Here is a 24,851-nt window from a genome sequence, read left to right on the forward strand (position 1 = left end):
TGTGTTAGGGTAGCTAAGAATAGAAACAGGTGCATGTATACCTGCGTGTACACCAATGCTAGGAGTTTGGTAAATAAATTTGATGAATTTGAGGTATTGCTCAAAACATCAAAGGCAGATATTGTTGGGATATCAGAGACGTGGTGTCACACAGATATAAGTAATGCGAAACTGGAATTTGGGGAATACAATGTGTATAGAAAGGATAGACAGGACAGGAGGGGAGGAGGGGTTATGCTATTAATTAAGAAACACATAAAGTCCAAGGAAGTGAAGCCAGTCGACATCGATGGACAGGGCAGTGTCGAGTCAGTTTGGTGTGATATAAGCATAGGGAAATCAAAATTGAGAGTAGGAGTGTGCTATAGGCCTAATGACTCTGATGAGTATAATAAGATATTGTACAGGGAAATAGAGTGGGCGAGTAAATCAGAGAGTCTTATAATGGGGGATTTTAATTTCCCAGATATTGACTGGAATTTGTGGGTTGGTCACTCGCACACTAGCAAGGCTTTTGTGGATTTATTGGATGATTGTTTTCTACATCAGCATGTTCATGAGGCAACAAGAGGGAGCAATACTCTTGATCTGATTATCAGTAGTGATTCTTCATGCATTAAGAATCTGCAGATAAAAGAACCACTAGGTGGCAGTGATCACAGTGTGTTGAAGTGGGATTTACTCAAGGAGGTAAGTACCATCAGAGGTAAAGGGAAGGGTTTTTGTTTTCGTAAAGGCAACTATGATGGTCTGAGACAGTATTTAAATTCTATACAGTGGGACCAACTGATGATGTTACCAACAGCAAACTCAAAATGGGAAGCATTCAGGGAACTAATCTTGGAGGCTACCAGGCTTTACATACCAACTAAGAAATATTGTTCAAGGTTTAGGCCTAAATGGTTGTCAGATGAACTAATGAGACATGTGGCAGAGAAGAAAAATGCATGGGATACATACAAATTAATGGGTGACATGGAGGCCTATGATAGATATAAGTTGGTCTGTAACCAAGTCACAAAGGATATTAGGCAGGCAAAGGCAGACTACGAAAAATCCTTGGCAAAGGATGCAAAGAAAAACAGAAAAGAGTTCTTTACATATTTAAACTCAAGGAGGAAAGGGATGAATCAGATTGGTCCACTGGATATTGATGGTTCAACAGTTGAGGATCCTGCTCAGGTGGCTAACAATCTAAACGAGTATTTTGCATCTACATTCACGCATGAGGAGTTATTCAGGAAGGAGAATGATGTAGGTAAAGTAAACATTGGCAGTGAGCTGGATGATTTTGTAATAACTGAGAGGAAAGTGGAGGAGAGATTGTTGAGGATAAACATAAAAAAGGCACCTGGGGTGGATGGGTTCTATCCAGTTATATTAAAGGAGGCAGCAAAGGAAGTAAGCAAACCCCTAGCCATAATTATGAGAGCTTCTTTGGACTCAGGGGAGGTACCCATAGACTGGAGATGTGCAAATGTAACCCCAATTCACAAAGGGGGATCAAAGGCTGACACAAGTAATTATAGACCTGTTAGTTTAACTTCTGTTCCAGGTAAATTAATGGAGGCACTGGTTAAAGAAGCACTGCAGGATCATCTGGACAAGAATTCAGTTATAGCTCAGACACAGCATGGGTTTGTTAAGGGCAGGTCTTGCCTGACCAATTTGATTGGATACTATGATGTAGTCACAAAAGAACTGGATGCAGGGAATAACTTTGATATTATATATTTGGATCTTAGAAAGGCTTTTAATACTGTTGCACATGGAAGACTGCTGCACAAATTGGAGCAGTGTGGCATTGGAGGCAAATTGCTGCTATGGATAAGGGGATGGTTGAGTGGCAGAAGACAGAGAGTGGTAATCAATGGACACTGCTCAACGTGGACTAATGTTATTAGTGGAGTTCCTCAGGGTTCAGTGTTGGGTCCGTTGTTGTTTTCGGTGTTTATGAATGATATTGATGATGGGATATCAAGTTTAATGTCCAAGTTTGCAGATGATACGAAGGTTGGCAGGGTTGTTAAGGACACTACTGACGCTATGCTGCTGCAACAGGATCTGGAAAGGTTGAACAGATGGGCTGAGAGGTGGCAAATGAAGTTTAACATTGACAAATGTAAAGTACTACATATGGGAAACAGTAACCCCAGAGCAACGTATCAACTCTGCTGTACTACACTGACAGTGGTGGAGAATGAAAAGGACCTGGGGGTAATTTTGCAGGCAGATATGAAGTTCTCTGAGCAGTGCAGACGAGCTGCAAGAGTAGCTCATGGTGTCTTGTCAATGATATACAGGAATTTTTCTAGCAGGGATAAGGAGGTGATTATTCCCTTGTATAAGGCAATGGTTAGGCCACATCTTGAGTACTGTATACAGGTCTGGAGGCCTCATTTCAAGAAGGATGTAGAGCTGCTGGAACGGGTACAGAGAAGGGCAACAAGATTAGTGAATGGAACAAAGGGTTGCTCTTATGAAGAAAGGCTTAAGTTTTGCAATTTACAGAGTCTGGAGACTAGGCACCGGCGAGGTGATCTGATAGAGGTGTATAAGGCTTTGAATGGTTTGAGCATGCTCAATGCCAATGGGATTCTTCATCTTGCTCAGAATAATCACCTCAGAGGGCATAAATTCAAATTGAGGAAGGACGGATGTCGGATAGATGTGCGGAAATTTGCCTTTGGCCAGCGGGTGGTTGGTTGGTGGAACCGACTTCCATCACTTGTTGTTGAAGTTGATAGCCTAAACAAATTTAAAGCTGAACTGGACAGGTATTTCGAACGAACAGATGGGTGAAATGGGAGTGGGTTTTTTTTTTTTTTTTTTTGGCTGATGCTGAATAAGCTTGCTTTCTTGTATCATATGCCTCTACTAATGCTAATGCTAATATCTTTTATATTTTATGATGGAACTAATGCTTATTATAGATTGAAAGATATATTTATATCTAACATAGTAATAACAGACCAACTTAGATATCAGATATTTTTCTTAAATAAATTTACTTCTAATATTTCATTGTTCAGGAACCCACTCGGGATTCAAAACAGGTTCCAGAACAGTGAATTTTCTGTGAATCCACTGATATACAATCACTAATACTATAAAAAAACAATTGCTATAAAGATATTATACTGGACTATATTCTTGTTTTGCTTTATAGGTTCTTGAAGAATGTGATGAGTTATTGTTTATGAAAGATGGATATATCAGTGAACAAGGAACCCACTCACAGCTGATGGCCAGTAAGGGCAACTATTCTCGAATGTTTGAGCTTAATCAAACTAAAAAAAGTCAAGGGGCAGTTGAGGAAGGTAAGTTAATTATGTAAATAAGTATACAAATGTTTTATCTTTATATTTTCATTTTATGGACAAATACACAGTCACATCCTTTTAAAATTGCTGTTTGCTGTGGATCAATTTCATTTATACATATTTAAAACTAATTTCAACTTTAGATTTTGAAGTTAGCATGCTAACATGAATGTACTGTATTTTATTCTGGAGCTATTTCTAACAGGGCCACTTTTTCACAAATTCTTTAATTACGGGGCAAAAGATTTAATTAACTGGGTTATCTTTGCATCTCACAAGAATTAGGATATTTGTTGATTTATGGCTAAAGTTGCTCATAAAAAATGAAAAAAAAAAGTGACATTGAAATGTACATAGCAGTAATGATAATGATAACAGTGTTAATTCAGCATTTTAAGATTCACTTCTATATTATTATTATTATTATTAGTCATATGGTGCAAGGAAGCCTGAGGCTTATGCTGCACCAGCCAAAAAAAATAAATAAATAATAATAATTCGGAATTACCCTGAGAGAGAGACAACAAGAGTCAGAAGTAGAAGGGAATCACCAAGAAAGAGAAGAATGATGATATCCAGCTCAGGACCCTGGGTGTGCCAAGCCCATACTCACCAGATGTGAGCCCCTAGGGTTGTACTCACCTATAAATGTTTAGCCCTTCAAGCAGAAAAGTTACTTAAAAATATTGTGCAGTTGTATTATGATGTATGTTTTTTTAATTCTGTTCAAAGGGAGCGTTTATGGTTATGATAATGAAAAGACTTTGACTCTTTTACCTACAACAAACTAAGTTTATTTATCTTTAATGCTAGCAAACAAAAATATCACTGGAGTGAAAATATCAAAAATTATCAAAAAAATAACCTACAAGCCAAAATAAACAGGAAAAAATCTTACACATTTTAGATTGCATACTCTGCTTCATCAGTAATTTTTAGCTAAGCTTAGGATTACATATAATAATTACCAAGATAACAATAAAGCAAAAACTACTTACCCTTTCAACAGCATTATCAAATAACTATAAAAGTGACGAAGACTTTATTTCCTTGTGGAGCAGCTTGGGGTTCCTCCCCCAAACTCTGCTTCCTTGTGCAAGTGTTAGTTGTCTGACAGCATCAGGGGCTTCCCCCCCCCCCCATCTCTGCATTGTGTACTCTGTTTGTGTAGCACAGAACTCTGTATAGGCCAGAGATTTAAAAAGTGTGCCCCGGAGAGGCAGGTCAGGTACCCAGTAGATTTTAATTTGTACTCTGGCAGGCCCTGCCACCTAGTTTCTGAAATTTTCAGTGGCAAGGGCCTATGTGAAGGAACAAAAAAAAAGGAGGTGGGGGATAAATGCTAGAATATAAAAGGCTGAGAGAGGTTTAGTTTATGTAAGCATGGTTTAAATTTGGACATTATCAATTTGATAAATTGTATGGAGGGCATACACTGGCGAGTAAGACAGAGTAGGAGAGACTGAAGGCTGGAGGGGAAAGACAGAGGTATGGGGATGATAGAGAAGGCAACCCCAGAAAATCAGTGTGACAGGCCCATGCCTCACCAACCAGGCTGAAGAAGAAGGCAGCAGGGGGAAGAGACAGAGACCCATCTCCTTCCCCCAGCCAGGGAGAGAGGAGTAAAAGAAAACCAGGCGAGAGTGCTCGGTTTGATTGCCAATTTAGCTTGTGGCAGCAAAGCTGCTGGTGTTTCCAGTGTCTGGGTTTGGAGTCTTGCGTTGGATCAGGTCCCATCTGGGATTTGTGGTCACTTCCTTGTTTCCTCTAGTTATGGTGACAATTCTGTGGATTGCATTTTATGGGACGCAGTCCAGTCCCTGGTTGATCTTTTATGTTGTCGTGTATTCAGGATCCAGACGTGTTGATATACTTGGGACAGAGTCCCTCCCATCCAGGGATTGCCGTCACTTCCTTGTTGTCTCATTATGTTGTAGAGCCAGTTTAGTGCATTGTCTTTCCTGGGACATAGTCCTGTCCGTGATCGTTGGTCATATGCATTGTGGCATTGTAGTGATCTAGCTTCCTGACAATTTAGAAGGCATGCGACAAGCAAGAGTTGTCGATTGTTATCTCAGTTAGTATAGATTTTCATTATGGCTTTGATTAGCTATACTAACAGAGGTTTTGGGGATGTAGATAGAGGCATCCCCATAGAAACAATGGAAATGAATCCATCAGGTGAGTGTGGTCCAGGGATTAGGGGTAAAAGTACATTGGGTAAGAGAACCCAGTGTAGACCAAGAAGTCAGTGGTCTGTCATGATGAGTGGAGGATTTACCTTGAAGGGAGTTGCCCAGGTGTTGATGTTTCCGAAGTCCAAATCGATTGATGTCATGATCAAAATTGTTGATTCTCAACCTAGATACTGGTTTTAGGTGTGTCAATCTGTGTCGTCTTTCCTGTGAAGGGATAGTCAGGTCATATGGTTTCAAAGTTCAAGTCAGGTAATATCACAGCCCGATTGATTGATCTTGCCTGCAGGTTTAGTTGCAGATATCAGCCCAATGGAACTTGGATGCAAGAAGTGTATCTCAGTTAAATTGAGCTTCGATGAGCTAAGCGATTAATGCTACTGGGGAGGGACACCCAGAATCTGTCGCAAGTTATTGGTCTTGGTAGTTTAATAGGCTCCTTAATGTTCTTTATCTGTTGAAGACATCCTATGCAAAAGTGGTGAAGTATTTATAGTTGTCATGGGTGAATTAGTATATGTTTTTGGTCCTTAGGCAAATTAGTAATCTTTGTGATTAAAATAGATCTCAATCTTCATAGTCAGGACAGTCATACATTATATGCTGCCAAGGTGTTAATGATAATAAAGACAGTATGCTACTGCAACAGAATCTAGAAAAGTTAGGCAGATGGGCTGAGAAGTGGCAACTGAAGTTTAACATGCACAAATGCAAAGTACTCCATATGGGTAGCAGTAACCCAAGAGAAACGTACCAACTGTGTTGTACTGTACTCAGGGAGGTGGAGAATGAAAAAGACCTGGGGGTAATTGTGCAGTCAGATATGAAGTTCTCTGAGCAGTGCAGATGGACTACCAGAGCAGGTCATGGAGTTTTGTCAATGATATATAGGAATTTTGCTAGCAGAGACAATGAGGTGATTATCCCTTTGTATAAGGCAATGGTCAGGCCACGCCTTGAGTACTGTGTACAGGTCTGGAGGCCTCATTTTAGGAAGGATGTTGAGTTGCTAGAACGAGTACAGAGAATTGTAACAAGATTGGTGAGAGGAACAAAGGGGGGGGGTGCACTTACGAAGAAAGGCTTAAGTTCTGTAAGTTGCCGCATCTGGAGACTAGGCATCTGTGAGGTGATCTGATCGAGGTGTATAAGGCCTTCAATAGTTTGAGCAGGCTCAATGCTGAAGGGATACTTCCGCTTGCTCAGATTAAGAACCTGAGGGGGCATAGATTCAAATTGAGGAAAGATAGTTGTAGAATAGATGTGCGGAAGTTTGCCTTTAGCCAGCGGGTAGTTGATTGCTGGAATAGACTTCCTTCTGTTGTTGTGGAAGTTGATAGCTTAAATAAATTTAAGGCTGAACTAGACAAACGTTTGGAGTGACTGGATGAGTGAAATGGGAAGGGTTTATTTTCTTTTCTTTTGTGTTTTTTTTTGGCTGATGCTGTATAAGCTTGCTTTCTTGCATCATATGCCTCAACTAATGCTAATGCTAATACTAAGATTCGTCAATGCCACATTGGTGGTGTGGATGCCCAGAGACATTAATTTTTCTTGTATTGACCCCACGGAGCAATATGGCCTTAGTTGCTAATGCTCCTAAAAACCAAACAAAGCTGTATTGACTCATGGCCTGTAAGGTGGCACATTATGTACAGACCAGCGGAAAACCAGCTTGGGGCTTTTGGGAACTTGAACGTTACTTCAGGGATGCATTTCTTTGTCTTCATATTTTTTTGTCTCTGGTTAAAGAATAATGCTGGATCATCCAGACAAGAATGCACTTGTCTCTTAACAAATCACATAGATTTGTTAAGAGGTGATCTTGTCTGGCTAATGTGATTTGATATTATGATGCAGTAACAAAGGAACTGGATCCAAAAAATAATTTTTATATTATATACTTGGATTTGGGAAAGTTTTTGATAATGTTGCATACCGCACATAAAAGACTTCTGTATAAATTGGAGCAGTGTGGCATTAAGGCAAGTTACTGCTCTGGATAAAGGGATGGTTGTTTGGGAGAAGATGACAGAGTGGTTATTATTTGACACTGCTTTTCATGAACTGGTGTTATTAGTGGAGTCCCCGGGGTTTGGTGCTGGTCCATTGTTGTTTTCTCTATTTATTAATGATATTGATGTAGGTATATCAGGTTTGAATATCTAATATCTAAGTTTGAAGATGATACAAAGGTTGACAGGGTAGTTAATGATAGTAATCAGGGTAAGCTGCTGCAATAAAATTTAAACAAATTAGACCAATAGGCTGAGAAATAGCAGTTTAAATTTAAAATTGAATAATCTCAGATTAATGTACCACATCTGTGGTACTATATGGTAGTAGAAAATGTAAAAGACCTGGGGGTCATTGTGCAATGAGATATGAAGTTCTCTTAGCAATGCAGACAGGCTGCCGGGACAGCTCATGGGGTTGTGTCTATGATATACTGGAACTTTGCTATCAAGGATAAAGAAGTGATTATCACATTGTATAATGCAGGCTTGATTTTGAATACTGCATACTGGAGGTCTCATTTTAGTATTGAGTAGATCCACTGGAATGGGTCCAGAGCGGGCAGTGAAATTGGTGAAGGGAATGAAAGAGCTGTCTTACCAAGACAGGCTTCATATTGCAGCATCTGGAAACTAGGCATGTGCAAGGTGATCTGATTGAGGTTCTTTAATAAGTCTTTGAATGGATTGAACAAGCTCAATGCTGATGGCATTGTTCATCTTGCTCAGACTACACTCATGAGGGGAGGTATAAAATCAAATTATGGATGGATGGTTGCCTTTAGCCAACAGGTGCTTAATTTGAAACAAATGTCCATGTATTGTTGTGGAAATGGGTAATTTAAGTAAATACCATGAAGAACTAGACAAATTATTGTAGGAGGTCATCAAGTGATGGAGTTTGTTTTTTTTTTTTTTGCTGATGCTTATAAGCTTGCTTTCTTTCATCATATGCCACTACTACTACTGCTCTACAGGGGCCTTAATTTGCCTTTATGCCCAAAAGCATTTCCTAATAAACAGTAATCTGTAATTTCAGTATCACAAATTTCATGCAACTCTGCTTCACTTGTGCAGTTTCTCCTTGCAATAAAGGGTTTTTAATCTGAAAATCAGTGTGAAATGCCCATTCAGTTCTTCAGCAACATTAGCTGGGTTATCCAAGACTTTTTCAGGGCAATTACATAAGGTTCTGATCTGATTTGTGCCTTTCTTCTTTATATTCACATATTTGAAAGTCTCCTTGTTCCCATTTCATTAGCTTTTCTTTGTAATAAATGGCCTTTGCTTGCCTAAGCAAAGACCATTTATTACAAAAGGTAAAGGTAAGGTAAACTGCAGCCATTATCAACCCACTGCAGGATGGAAGCCTCCTCAACAATTCATGCTGAGGGAAATGGTACTATTACAGATTAACTTATTTGTTATAGGGTTCAGTACTTTCATTACTTTGTTACTCTCCCACATAGCTGATTGTAATGAAATCCAATTTATTATTCTTACTTATTAAACTAATTCATTATTCATCCATCTTTGCATTCTTGTTTCATTATATTATGTAATGGTATACAGTCTGTCCCCGATAGGGCTCACAGTACTGGTCAAATTCTTAATACCAGTATTTTGGTATTTTTAATTTATGAAACCAGGATACCGATATTAATACTGGTATTCTAAAAGGAAAAAAAAAAAAAAAAAAAAACATTTTTTGCAATAAATTTTGATGACAATTAGGTGCAATAAAGTAAGAAAAAAACAAGTAATTACTTGAATTCACATTTTAAATCAAACTTTTATTACAATAAATTATTGTACATCATGTGGGCCAACATAACACCATATTGATCGTTTTAGAATAACTGTATGTTTAATAAATATTCTAGCAAAAATTATTAAAAATACAGTTATTCTAAAAATAAGCATCCACACTATCTGTCCGAATAAAGTGAGCTCTTAAGAAACTCAATAGTGTTATTGTTTAAACTGGATCTAATTTTGGTACATATTTAATTAGCGGCAGAAAACGTCCTTTTGGATTCTATGCTGGTTGGTGTTTTGTACTGAGATAGTAATAGATGAGTTGCAGTTTAATCCCCCCCCTCTATTCCCTCATCTTCAAAAAATCTTATTTCCTTTTTATCAAAAATAAAAAATATTTCCTTTTTGACTTTTTATGGCACTATATCCGTATTAACGAAAGAAAAGGACTGACAATTAAGCTTGGTGAGGAAACCAAATCTAAGTTGTGGGGGGGGGGTTATTTATTAATTTTTATTTTCCTCTACCTTAGCATTGCTGTCAGTGGCCAATGTTATGATTTCGTACAGCAGCTCCCCTCAAGCACTTAGCCCCACAAGCTAACTGACTGCATTAAAAAATGAGAATTTCCAGGAGCTGAGGGATATTCCCCCCCCCCCACACACACACATACAAGTACAGTTGATTCCAGTTATTTGGGACACATTGGGACTAGTGCATTTTGGCCCGATTAAGCGGCTGCCCCAATTATCTGAAGTTTCATGTAAACAAAGTTAAAAATACAGTGGACCCCCGCTTTACAATTGGTTCACTGTACAACCAAATCACGTTACGATGGAGTCACCATAGTAAAGTACCGTTCACTATACGATGTGTAGTAAGCGCCAGTCATTGTGATCATGTTTATGAATTGAATTTTAATTCTATTAAACAGCGATTCTAATTAGCGAAAATAGGAGGAATATTATCCACAGGCTATAAAAGTAAAGATATATTAAGCAAAAATTTACCCTTTATTACCTTACCAATTAAAAAATTAAATGATACGTGAAAATCAGAAGAATATACGTGATAATTGGAATAATTAATACGTACTGTAATATGCATATACTAACTACATAGTTGACATTTCTGTTTACTGACATTTGTGGGTGGGGATTAAAATTTAAAACAGTAAAAAGTTAAGCAATCAATAACAAAGAATACGGCACACACAAATTGCAAGTAACACGATACGTGCAAGTGAGAACAGAGTAACAAGTTACAAAGCTTTAAAAATAGGAATGAAGAGAAGATTCTGAAAATTAATTTTTTTATATGATTGAAGGTTCTATGGAAGTGCAAACACATTTCACCATAATAACCCACCGAATTCCAGCTGTCGGTATTATCGCAAATTCAATAAGGAGTTTACTATCTGTTTGGCACCTCCGTAGTCAGGTGAGTAGCAGCAGCAGTCTGTAGCACATGCTTCTTGATTAGACTGGGGTTCAAGCCTGTGACCACCAAATACGGAGGATGTGGAAAGGTCAGGGAATGACCACCGCATATCCCTGGAGCAATATGGCCTTAGTTGCTAATGCTCCTAAAAACCAAATAACAAACAAACTATCCATTTATGATAGATTGCACTAACAGAAAAGCCCAATAAATAGGTGACTGCTAATTGTTTTATGGTTGTGACCTCCAGAAATCTGTCCAAACCACGTGGTACGGTCGGAGACAATTGTAGGGTAATCTCCAGTGCTGCAGTCTCCTGCTGCAATTAAATGGCATGTTGTCCCAATTAAGCGAAGTAAACCCCGGCTATTTTCTCGATTGGGTTCTGTTTTTTAAGATTTGCCCCAAATAAACAGCTGTCCCGATTAACCAGTGGCCCAAATAACCGGAATCCACTGTATATATATTGTATATCATATATATATATATATTATATGTGAGCTGTCAGTTTCTCAAGAGCAATGACACAAATATAAAACGAAAGTCATTTTTCATACAAATCTACTTATAATACATAACTGGTGTTCATTTACATCTAATCTATTCATTTTTCTCATTTAATCTGTTAATATATGCTATCATTTCCATAAAATTTCTCTCAATTAATAATCTCAACTCTCTCTACAGCTTCAAACACTAAACTAATTCAATCTTAATCACTTCCTCATATTTCTTTTAATCACCAGTATCAGTTCTCTTCACAACAGCAATCCATAAGTCACTAACAATTCCATGTAATCTCTCTTAATTTAGCAATATCAATTTTCTTTACAACTTCAACCAATAAACTAACTCAACACTAAACATTTCCTTATTTCTTGTGTTTCTTCAATTTTAAGTTTACTCTAAAATAATCTCCAACTTTATCTAAGTACCATTTCCAAAACAACACAGTTCAGAGGACTTACCTTCCTTCTCTTTCACGGTTGGATTCCTTTGTGCGGGTTCCTTCCACGGAGTGCGGTGATCTCTCTCTTCTTAGTTGAACTCTACATCTCTGCTGTATAGATCTTCCAGTACTGTCTTATTTCAGGATATCGAGAACAGTTCTCTGTTAATACTGAAGGAAATTACCAATGCAATAGAAGCAGCCAGGGCACTATCTGACTGGCTTGTTATTCAACTAGCAGAGGAACATGCCCAGTGGAACCCTTCACTATACAGCTGGACACTCCCAGAACCGTACCAGAACTACCACTGGAAGTCTGCAACCCTTCCGAACAACAACCACAAATCCCTCTTTTCGTGAGAGCACCTTATTTATTTCCTTCTCATTTATTTATTTATTAAATCAATTGCAAGTTAGAATCACCCCTTGTACTATTTTATATGCAAGCTTATGTGCAAACCTCTCTGGGGTTTGCACCTATTTGCATATGTCTCCCTATCTAATTTAAACCTGATCCAATCACAGTGTTTGTCTTTAAACTTACTCTTCTTCCTTTGGTGGGAAAAACAGAATATTTTTCCCACACAACGAAACGCTTCCATTTTTTACATCAAGATCACCTGTTCACAATACCTTTGAACTGCTCCATACAAACACCCTTATCTAAAATGCACCAAGTGTTGCATCCTCAAGTAGCAGTGTAATAGAGGGATTAAACTATTGTTCAGAAGCTTTTAATTTTAACCCTTCCGCATCCCCATACCATTGTTCACCATATTTCTTAATTGCCCTACCAGGCCTACTGCCACTAATGGAAATATTTCCGTAATGATGTTTTTGTTATTCCTTAAGTGCTTTACTTCCACACACACTTCACTTACTAAAAGAAATGTTTTTGTAAGATTTTATGTCTTACAGTTTCATGACGTTTTCAGGTTTCCGTTGCATTTGTACTGTATATAACAATCCCTCATTTGCAAATTCAGCAGTATTAATGATTTATTGTTATTGATTTTATAACCTTTATGTGAATAAATCATGGATAATTATTTTTTTAATTAGTACCGAAAAAACGGTATTTTTGTATCAATACCAGGATTTGAATACCGGAAAAAAATGATTGGGATTCCGGTATTCAGGATCCCAGAATCTCGGTAGTGTAAGCCCTAGTCCCCGACATACATTAGAGATACATTCCAGGACTTCTTACATAAGTCAATTTTTACGTAACTCGGGAATGACTAATAAAATATTGCTACTATTTCCCTGATGTGCCAAAATTACAAAAACCACATAATATCCTCAGAAGAATGAAGAAAAATATTTATATACCATAACAATTAAAAACTTTTGCTGGGGACGGAAGTGGTAAAGTAGCCAAAGTGGCACATTTGAAAAGAAAACATAAAAGAAAGTAAAAAAACGCATGTGATTGTACTATAAAAACTGATATGTATTTCATACGCTGTGTAGGCTTTATAGGGGCTACTAAGGGAATCAAAACCAAAGTGTACATATTTAAGAAAATTGGTCTAAACCACACAATGAATCAAAGTCTATACACTTCAAGTGATGAACCGAAGGTAACTTAATATGAACCAAGCATTAATAAGACACGTTAATCACAGGGTGTTGTAGGGTACAGGTCAGGGAGATAGCATGTGATATGAACTCTTCGATCTTCATCTGTTTCGTATGCTTTTTTTCCTCTTAAATTTCACGATAAGCTGGTAAGCAATCTTGAACTTTTCTTTCTATTTTCAAGAAACGGTTGGTGTTTTCATCCATTCCAACAAACCTTGCTGAATTTTATAAAATACTTATGCCATTTCCTTTAATTTGAACTGCTTCTTGGGTTGCTCCGATTCCTCAACGGCTCTCCCTTGCTCCTCAACTCTTTGCGCATTCAACTGGACTGGGTCTTCTGTTGTTAAATCTTCACCTTGTTCCTCCACAAGCTCATCTACATCTTCATCCTCCAGGACCAGCTGCAACTTCTGGGCTAAGTTTACAGTTTCTTTGGTAATAGAAGACATCAGTTCATCTTTGTTGAAGCCTTCGTTATTAAGCTTGGAATGTTTTAGAAATTTTTTCCGAAATCCGCCCATACAAGTTGTTGTCACATCATTCCAGGCTCTTGAAATGTTTCATATTCCATCAAGGATGTTAAACATTTTCTAAAATTTCCGCAGGTCCATCTTCCCTTGCTCTGTTGCATTTACAACCTCAGAAAACGTTGTCTGTATGTAATAAGCCTTGAATGCTTGGATAACTCCCTGATCCATTGGTTGACTCAAAGCCATTGTATTTGGAAGGAAGTATACCACCTTGCTGTTGTAGTGCAGATCATCTAGATATTAAAGATGACCAGGAACATTAATATCTTAAAATGCACTGACATTTGTAAGCAATATTTTTCAACTTCAGGGACAAACATATTTACAAACCATTTTTCAATCATGGTTATTGTCACCCAGACCTTTGAATTAGCCCTGAAGTATACAGGAAGCGATTTCTTGTCAGTTCCCTTAAAAGTTTGCAGGTTTTCTGAGTGATAAACCACTAAAGGTTTAAGTTTATAACCTGTTATGTTACCATTCTATGAGCATTACCCTGTCTTTGGCAGCTTTAACCCCTTCATGGATTATCCCGAGATATCTCGTTTTTAGTTTTAAATGTTATTTGGAACTACACGAAATATCTCGGAATACAATAATACCTCCAAATTTAGGACTGAAACATATTTATCTGGCATAAATATGTTTTGCATTAGGCATGTTAATCCCGAGTTTTCTCATGATTTTCTTACACCTGGCAGCAAACGACTGGCTTTCATCTTACTTATATTGTACAGCAATGTCAGAACAGGAGCATGCGTTCCTGTGCCGCCAGTAAGCAAAATATAATTTGCTGTCCTAAATGCAGAATACTGAACCCACAAAAATAATTCGCAAAAACAATATTGAAAAATATTTCAGCACCCTCTTGAACTGCCGCCCATAAGCGACACTTACCTTGCCTGTCCACTTGTGGTGGCCATGTGTCAGAATGTAGTTAGTTCGCGATTACTGCTTATGTGTTCCACTTGATTTTTTAAATTTATTTATGTAATGAGTAATGAAGACTTTTTTTGTGCCTTTCTTTTAGCTCAAGCGCTAATTTATTAAAAAAAAAATCTGTATAATTTGCACACTTTTTGGCGTACACGAGAAAACTCTGGATAGCCCAAATGGGTTAATTACTTCCATGTATTTTCTACGAAAAAATTAATAAATAACACAAAAAACTATACAATAAGTATTCGCACGATGCATACTTTTAATCTGTAAAATAAAAAAAGTCGATCCGTTATGGCACATTTTCCAGAAAAAAATGTTCCGGGAAGGGGTTAAACCAGACATCGACTTTTCTTCAATAGAAATATAAGTCCTAATAGGCATTTTTTTCCAAGAAAGGCTAGTCACATCCACATTAAATATTTGTTGTGGAAAATAACCACCACTTTTTATAATCTCCTTGAATTTTTCGGCAGCCTCACCATCTGATCTTTCTGCTTCATCACTTATTGCAACGTTATGATATCCACTTCTCTTACAGAACCTATCAAACCAACAATGACTCGCAGCAAAGGTGGTTTCGGTATCATTGCTCTTCTTCTTAAGATCCTCAAAAATAGCATGAGCCTTTGCTTTGATGAGGTGGAGGCTTAAGGAGATGTGTTTTTGGATCTGGTCTTCCATCCACACAATAAGTAATTTTTCCATCTCGCTTATTAGTCCCATTCTAGCCTTGGTTATTGTAGTTGACTTCATCAGTGCTGGTCCCTTCACTTATTATGTCTTTTTCCTTTTTTATTGTGTTCACTGTTGATATTGATAAATCTAAATTTTGTGTAATTCTTGTTAATGTTTGGCCATTTAAATTTCACATTCATCTCTTAATGCAAAGCTCCCAACTTTGTCCCTTAATGATTTTTGTGTACTCTTACATTGTAGTTTCATTTCTTTCTTAGTTTTTTGTGTTTTGGCTCATCTTTTGCATTTGTATGTCAAAATAGGCCTAACAACTGCTTTATATGTTTTTTTTTTTTTGTTTTTTTTCTTTCTTTTCTTCCTTCCCTTGTATGGTCTTTTCTTTTCTTTTTTTTTTTTTTCTTATGTTCTTATTGTTCCAAATAGTACTATTTAGGCATCCATCTATTTTGTTAGAACTGTTTGCTTGGTGTATATGATTTCATCATCAATTCTATTTCTGCTGTTAATTTCTGTGCCCAAATATTTACATTTCATTACATGTTCTGTTATTTTTCCTTCTTATTCCAATTTAATTTTTACAGATTCTTTAGAAACTGTTAAGGCTTGGCATAGCTGAGTATTCAGAAGCGAGAGTGTGTGCAGTAGCACACACTCTTTGAGTGGACCATGGTTCAAGCCTGTGACTGCTAAATTTGATTAACAATTGTATTCCTGATTTATTTAAACAGGATTTTGTTTTATTTACTGAAATGTTAATATTATTATATTTTGTTACAATTTGTTGAAATCTGTGCAGCAATATTTGTAAATCGTTGTCAGTTTGTGCCAGAAGTATTTTGTCATCTGTATAATTTACCATTTTTAATTTTTTATTTCCTATTTTAACACCCTTCTTACTTTCTAAGTTTATTTCTCTAAAAATTTCATCCCTAATAAAGTTAAGCAAGTTGGACTCAGTGAATTACCTTGTCTTGTGCCTTTTCTAATTGGTACTCCTTTAGATAATCTGTTTTCAGTTTTAATTAGTATTTGATTTTCTGTATAAATTTCTTTCACTATTCTAATAAGGTTTTTAGATATATTTCTTCTTTCTAATGTGTTTAATACATCTTCCAATCATACTCTATCAAATACTTTTTCCAGATTGATGAGGTGTAGGAATACATTAATATAATAAATAATTTTATTTTTTTTGGCTGGTTCTCTATATCAGCTTGCTTTGCTGCATTATTTTTCAAATACTAATACTGAAATGATTAAGGTAGACTTTCCCTTTGTGTTTTGGGGCAAGGCTTTTGATTTAAAGACCTTTTATTATATCTCTATTTATTTGTTAATTTGTTTTTTTTATTTATTTTTATGCTGTCATCCTTAATCTTTCTTTTATTATCTCTCTATACACTTGTTACCTTAATACTGTTATCAACAGCTCCCCTCAAGCACTAATTTTCAAAATGCAACCTGGTGGCTATGTTATTATTCCCAGGATGATCACATGATCTACAAGGTGTAAGTTTTGATGAGTTTAAGCCTCTATTAAGCAAAGATGGCCCAGTTTATTGCACTGGGCCATCTACCACCTGATATTGCCTGCATGTCAACTATATTTGGAAAATAATGTTTTAGCATTAGCATTAGCATTAGTAGAGGCATTTGATGCAAGAAAGCAAGCTTATGCAGCATCAGCCAAAAAAAAAAAAAAAAACCCACTTCCACTTCACCCCTCTGTTCGTTCAAAATACCTGTCCAGCTGAGCCTTAAACTTATTTAGGCTATCAACCTCCACCACAAGGGATGGAAGTCTGTTCCACCAACCAACCACCCGCTGGCTAAAGGCAAATTTCCGCACGTCTATCCTACATCTGTCTTTCCTCAATTTGAATTTATGCCCTCTCAGGTGATTTTTCTGAGCTAGAGGAAGAATCCCATCAGCATTGAGCATGCTTAAACCATTCAAGGCTTTATACACCTCTATCAGATCACCTCGCTGGTGCCTAGTCTCCAGACACTGTAATTTGCAAAACTTAAGCCTTTCTTCGTAAGAGCACCCCTTTGTTCCATTCACTAATCTTGTTGCCCTTCTCTGTACTCGTTCCAGCAGCTCTACATCCTTCTTGAAATGAGGCCTCCAGACCTCTATACAGTACTCTAGGTGTGGCCTGACCATTGCCTTATACAATGGAATAATCACCACCTTATCCCTGCTGGAAAAATTCCTGTATATCATTGACAATACACCATGAGCTACTCTTGCAGCCCGTCTGCACTGCTCAGAGAACTTCATATCTGCCTACACAACCACCCCCAAGTCCCTTTCATTCTCTACCACTGTCAGTGTAGTACCACAGAGTTGATACGTTGCTCTGGGGTTGCTGTTTCCCATGTGTAGTACTTTACATTTGTCAATGTTAAACTTCATTTGCCACCTCTCAGCCCATCTACTCAACCTTTCCAGATCCTGTTGCAACAGCATAGTGTCAGTAGTGTCCTTGACAACCCTGCCAACCTTTGTATCGTCTGCAAACTTGGACATTAAGCTTGATATACCATCATCAATATCATTTATAAATACAGAAAACAATAATGGACCCAACACTGAGCCCTGAGGGACTCCACTAATAACATTAGTCCACGATGAGCAGTGTCCATTGATTACCACTCTCTGTCTTCTCCCCCTCAACCACCCCTTTATCCATAGCAGCAATTTGCCTCCAATGTCACACTGCTCCAATTTGTGTAGCAGTCTTCCATGTGCAACAGTATCAAAAGCCTTTCTAAGATCCAAGTATATAATATCAAAGTTATTCCCTGCATCCAGTTCTTTTGTGACTGCATCATAGTATCCAATCGAGTTGGTCAGGCAAGACTTCCCCTTAATAAAACCATGCTGTGTCTGAGTTATAACTGAAGTCTTGTCTAAATGATCCTGCAGTGCTTCTTTAACCAGTGCCTCCATTAATTTTCCTGGAACAGAAGTTAAGCTCACAGGTCTATAATTACTTGTGTCAGCCTTTGATCCTCCTTTGTGAATTGGGGTCACATTTGCACATTTCCAGTCTATGGGTACCTCCCCTGAGTCCAAGGAAGCTCTCATAATTATGGCTAAGGGTTTGCTTACTTCCTTTGCTGCCTCCTTTAATATAACTGGATAGATCCCATCCACCCCGGGTGCCTTTCTTGTGTTTGTCTTCAACAGTTTCTCCTCCACTTTACTCCCAGTTATTTCAAGATTCTGTAGATTACTGCTAGAGTTGAATACACCTCTGGCATTCCCCTTGCTGAATAACTCCTCATGTGTGAATGTCGATGGAAAATATTCATTTAGTTTGTTAGCTACCTGAGCAGGATCATCAACAGTTGACCAATCAATATCAAGTCGACCAATCTGATTCATCCCCTTCCTTCTAGAGTTTACATAAGTAAAAAACTCTTTGCTGTTTTTCTTTGCATCCCTTGCCAAGGATTTCTCGTAATCTGCCTTCGCCTGCCTAACCTCCTTTGTAACTTGGTTGCATATCAACTTGTATCTATCATAGGCTTCTGTGTCATGTGTTAATTTGTAAGTATCCCATGCATTTTTCTTCTCTGCCATATGCCTCATTAGTTCATCTGACATCCATTTTGGCCTAAACCTTGAACAGTATTTCTTAGTTGGTATGTGAAGCCTAGTAGCTTCCAAGATAAGTTCTTTGAATGCTTCCCATTTTGAATTTGCTGTTGGTAACATCATCAGTTGGTCCCACTGTATAGAATTTAAATACTGTCCCAGTCCATCGTAGTTGCCTTTACGGAAGCAATAACCCTTCCCTTTACACCTAATGGTAGTTACCTCTTTGAGTAAATCCCACTTCAGCACACTGTGATCACTGCCACCTAGTGGTTCATTTATCTGCAGATTCTTAATGCATGAAGAATCACTGCTGATAATCAAATCAAGAGTATTACTCCCTCTAGTTGCCTCCCGAACATGCTGATGTAGAAAACAATCATCCAGTAAATCCACAAAAGCCCTGCTAGTGCGTGAATAACCAGCCCCCAAATTCCAGTCAATATCTGTGAAATTAAAATCTCCCATTATAAGACTCTCTGATTTACTGGCCCACTCTATTTCCCTGTACAGTTCCTTATTATACTCATCAGAGTCATTAGGCCTATAGCACACTCCTACTCTCAATTTTGATCTCCCAATGCTTATGTCACACCAAACTGACTCAACACTGCACTGTCCAGCGATGTCGACTGGCTTCACTTCCTTGGTTTTTATGTGTTTCTTACTTAACTAATAGCATAACCCCTCCCCCCTTCCTATCCTGTCTATCCTTTCTGTAGACGTTGTACTCCCCAAATTGCAGTTCTGCATCCCTTATATCTGTGTGACACCACGTCTCTGATATCCCAACAATATCTGCCTTTGATGTTTTGAGCAATACTTCAAATTCATCAAATTTATTTACTAAACTCCTAGCATTGGTGTACACTCAAGTATACCTGCACCTGTTTCTATTCTTAGCTACCCTAACACAACCCATGTGTTTACTTGTACCGCAATAGCTCCCAGCAGTCTCTGAAATACCATGCATCTTGTTTTTCAGGCTTCTGCTCATTCTAATAGAAGCAGTGCAAGAATCTCTTTCACCTCTGCCAGTGGCTACTGTCAATCTATTGGTCTTTGTCTCCCCCCAAGCTAGCAGTTTTCCGACCCACCTAACACTGCCTCGAGAGCATCAGCGAATATTCTTGCACCCTTTCTATTTAAGTGTATCCCATCCCTGTAGAAGCAATCTCTCCTGTTAACAAGTACAGTCCAGGCTGAAAAAAATTCTACCCTTTGAGCCTTGCACAATCTTTCCAGGGCCGAATTGATCGACAAGGCTCTCATCATATACTCCCTCCTATCGTGTCTGGGCAGAATTGCAGACACTTTCAATTTCAACCCTCTCTTTCTTTCTACTCAGGCATTACTAACAGGCCAGAGGAATTCACAGTTAATCATTTCAGTCAAGCTAGGCATTTTCTGCATCAACAAAAAAACTCATCCCTTTTATCATGCTCTTCCCATTGCCAGATGATACCTATCCAGTTGCCCTTAAACTTTACAGTCTGCCAACCTCAACCTCAGGAAGGTAGTTTATTCCAGTTCTCAGCAGTACACTGACCAAATGTAAACTTTCTGAAGTCCAGTCTGTTAGTTTTTCCCAATTGTTTATATTTATGCCCTCTGGTTTTTGTATCTCCTTTCAATAAGAAAATTCTACTTTCATTCAATTTACTTCTTCTCTTAAAATTTGTTATATACCTCAGAATTTTTCTGAGTTACCTTGTTTTATAGCTGTGTAACCCACACCTTTACTCTTTCCTCATGTTGGGTCCTTTGCTATTTATGCTAGTTGAATGCTTATCTTTGAACCCTTCCAACAAGCTCAATGTCTGTTCTCATATGTGGCCTCCAAATCTGAACATAGTATTTAAAATGCAGTCTCTTTATTGACTTATCTAATGGAATTATAACCTCCTTTTCCCTATATGCAAGGGTATGATAAATCATTGTTAAAACACTGCTCACCTTCCTGGCTGTATTCTTATACTGCATGCCAACCCTCATGTCTGACTGTATCAAAACACCCAAGTCCTTTTCTCATTTATGCCTTTCAGCTTTACTCCACCTTTTCCCAAATGTAGAACCTTACATTTAGCATTAGCATTAGTAGAGGCATATGATGCAAGAAAGCAAGCTTATGCAGCATCAGCCAAAATAAAAAAAAAAAAAAAACCACACTTCCATTTCACCCCTCCATTCATTTGAAATACCTGTCCAGCTGAGCCTTAAATTTATTTAGGCTATCAACTTCCACAACAAGGGATGGAAGTCTGTTCCACCAACCAACTACCCGCTGGCTAAAGGCAAATTTCCACACATCTATCCTACATCTGTCTTTCCTCAATCTGAATATATGCCCTCTCAGGTGATTATTCTGAGCAAGAGGAAGAATCCCATCAGCATTGAGCATGCTCAAACCATTCAACGTTTTATACACCTCTATCAGATCACCTCGCCGGTGCCTAGTCTCCAAACACTGTAATTTGCAAAACTTAAGCCTTTCTTTGTAAGAGCAACCGTTTATTCCATTCACTAATCTTGTTGCCCTTCTCTATACTCGTTCCAGCAGCTCTACATCCTTCTTGAAATGAGGCCTCCAGACCTGTATACAGTACTCAAGGTGTGGCCTGACCATTGCCTTATACAAGGGAATAATCACCTCCTTATCCCTGCTAGAAAAATTCCTGTATATCATTGACAAGACCCCATGAGCTACTCTTGCAGCCTGTCTGCACTGCTCAGAGAACTTCATATCTGCCTGCACAATAACCCCCCAGGTCCTTTTCATTCTCTACCACTGTCAGTGTAGTACCATAGAGTTGATACGTTGCTCTCAGGTTGCTGTTTCCCATATGTAGTACTTTACATTTGTCAATGTTAAACTTCATTTGCCACCTCTCATCCCATCTGCTCCACCTTTCCAGGAGGTGCCTCCGTAGCCAGGTGGGAAGGAGCAGCAGTGCGCAGCACACGCTTTTTGATTAAACCGGGGTTCAAGCCTGTCACCACCAAATACGGAGGATGCGCAAAGGTCAGGGAATGACCACTGCATATTCACGGAGCAATATGGCCTTAGTTGCTAATGCCCCTAAAAACCAAATAACAAACAACAAACAAACAAACAAACCTTTCCAGGTCCTATTGCAGCAGCTAGTGGCAGTAGTGTCCTTAACAACCCTGCCGACCTTTGTATCGTCTGCAAACTTGGACATTAAGCTTGATATACCATCATCAATATCATTTATAAATACAGAAAACAATAATGGACCCAACATTTGACAGCATTGAACTTAATTGCCATTTCCCTGACCATTCATGAAGCTTGTCCAAATCATTCTGAAGAAGCTCACCCTGGTTTGCATTCTTAACCACTCCTCTAACCTCTTTATATTATCTAAAATTTCAACATCATATCCTTTATTCCTTTATATCATTCAAGAAGATCAGAAATATGAGTGGCCCTAGTGGGAAGAGTTACAAGTATGTTCTGTCAAGGCCCTGTATTGAGCAACTCTCTTGTAACTGTGGTCCACTCTGAAGATTGATCATCCTCTGTCTCCTGTTCTTCAGCCATCCCTCAATCCACCGCAGGATTTTGCTGATGACTCCAATAGACTCTGAATTGTACAGTAACCTTTCATGTGAAACAGTGTAAAATGCTTTGCTAAAGTGCAAGTAAGTAATATCAAACAGTTTTTTTGCATAAAGCTCCTCTATGACTACATCACAGTAATTTATCAAGTTGGTTGTTGAAACAGGTTTTCCCTTTTCAAAATTGTGTTGTGATCCATTTAGGATATTATACTTCTAATGATGGTTTTGCAACTTTGACTGTTGATTCCATAACCTTCCCAGCCATTGAGGTTAAACTAACTAGCCTATGGCTGCTCATGTGATCTTAACCCTCCCCCATTTTTATTGGTGAGATATTGGCACTTCTCCAATCCAAGGGATCTAATGACATCCTCATAATCAGCCCTAAAGGGTTTAGTTTCCTTTGTAGCCTCATTAATTTTGAAAAAGGCTAAAAAGAGACTGAAATGAGTGCTAACCAAATTTACGGTATATGTGAGGTGGGCCTAGCTACCCTGAAATGGGAGTGGAATATTGCAAGATGACAACCCTGAATGTTCACCTGTGAAGGAGCATTGAGGTATTCTAGTGTGGGTATTTTTAGTTTGCTCTGCTTTCTTGAAAAAAGATTGGAATTGACTTCATTATTCACAGTATTGAGAGAAGTAGAGTGTAAGCTTTGATAGTTATACTGAATTTTTTTGTTTTAATAGTATCTTTTCTTTTTAACTGTACCTTCTTTCTTTGACTGTATCTGTCTATTCTAGAAATATTTAAAATTTCTTTTATGGTCAACATTTTAATTTAAGCTAAAGAAATGTATTTATTTTTTTTTTTCCCAGATAAATCAGGGGATAGTAGTGTCGTCATTGTTAGTAAGCATACAGAAGGTAAGATTTAAGATGCTTTCATTATGGATTTCATACCATGTTTACTTGTATGGATACTAGGTATGAATCAAAGATGAACTTTAAATGTCATACTCGTCTATATATATAATAAACAGTTTGTATGTGAGAATGGAGGATTTTTAATCGATGGGAATCATTGGGGTACAAATAAACACATAGGTTGTGTTAGGGTAGCTATGAAAAAGAACAGGTGCATGTATACTTGCGTGTACACCAATGCTAGGAGTTTAGTAAATAAATTTGATGAATTTGAGGTATTGCTCAAAACATCAAAGGCAGATATTGTGGGGATTTCAGAGATGTGGTGTCACACAGATATAAGGAATGCAGAACTGAAATTTGGGGAGTACAATGTCTACAGAAAGGATAGACAGGGTAGGAAGGGAGGAGGGGTTATGCTATTAGTTAAGAAATACATAAAATCCAAGGAAGTGAATCCAATCGACATTGCTGGACAGTGCAGTGTCAAGTCAGTTTGGTGTGACATAAGCATTGGGAGATCAAAATTGAGAGTAGGAGTGTGCTATAGGCCTAATGATTCTGATGAGTATAATAAGAAACTGTACGGGGAAATAGAGTGGGCCAGCAAATCAGAGAGTCTTATAATGGGGGATTTTAATTTCCCAGATATTGACTGGAATTTGGGGGCTGGTCACTCACACACTAGCAAGGCTCTTGTGGATTTATTGGATGATTGTTTTCTACATCAGCATGTTCGGGAGGCAACTAGAGGGAGTAATACTCTTGATTTGATTATCAGTAGTGATTCTTCATGCATTAAGAATATGCAGGTAAATGAACCACTAGGTGGCAGTGATCACAGTGTGCTGAAGTGGGATTTACTCAAAGAGGTAACTACCATTAGGGGTAAAGGGAAGGGTTATTGCTTTCGTAAAGGTGACTACGATGGACTGAGACAGTATTTAAATTCTATACAGTGGGACCAACTGATGATGTTACCAACAGCAAATTCAAAATGGGAAGCATTCAAAGAACTTATCTTGGAAGCTACTAGGCTTTACATACCAACTAAGAAATATTGTTCCAGGTTTAGGCCTAAGTGGATGTCAGATGAACTAATGAGACATATGGCAGAGAAGAAAAATGCATGGGATACATACAAATTAACACATGACACAGAAGCCTATGATAGATACAAGTTGATCTGTAACCAAGTTACAAAGGAGGTTAGGCAGGCAAAGGCAGATTAGGAGAAATCTTTGGCAAGGGATGCAAAGAAAAACAGCAAAGAGTTCTTTACTTATGTAAACTCTAGCAGGAAGGGGATGAATCAGATTGGTCCACTTGATATCGATGGGTCAACTGTTGATGAT

At 38.0% G+C, this 24,851-nt stretch overlaps 1 protein-coding gene across 1 annotated transcript in view; it reads left to right on the top strand.

Annotated features, from left to right (window-relative positions):
• LOC150074939 (ATP-binding cassette sub-family C member 5-like) overlaps positions 1 to 24,851 on the top strand; it is a gene marked incomplete at its 3' end in the record, with an annotated part of 377,014 nt that overhangs the window by 283,671 nt on the left and 68,492 nt on the right. The window contains 2 exon segments of the mRNA XM_090389388.1: positions 3,170 to 3,320; positions 23,449 to 23,496. Coding sequence (XP_090245514.1) covers positions 3,170 to 3,320; positions 23,449 to 23,496 — 199 coding nt within the window.

This window comes from Mastigoproctus giganteus, unplaced genomic scaffold, assembly GCF_048544385.1.
Source record: "Mastigoproctus giganteus isolate SK-2022 unplaced genomic scaffold, ASM4854438v1 scaffold_15, whole genome shotgun sequence".
Classification (NCBI taxonomy): Eukaryota; Metazoa; Arthropoda; class Arachnida; order Uropygi; family Thelyphonidae; genus Mastigoproctus; species Mastigoproctus giganteus.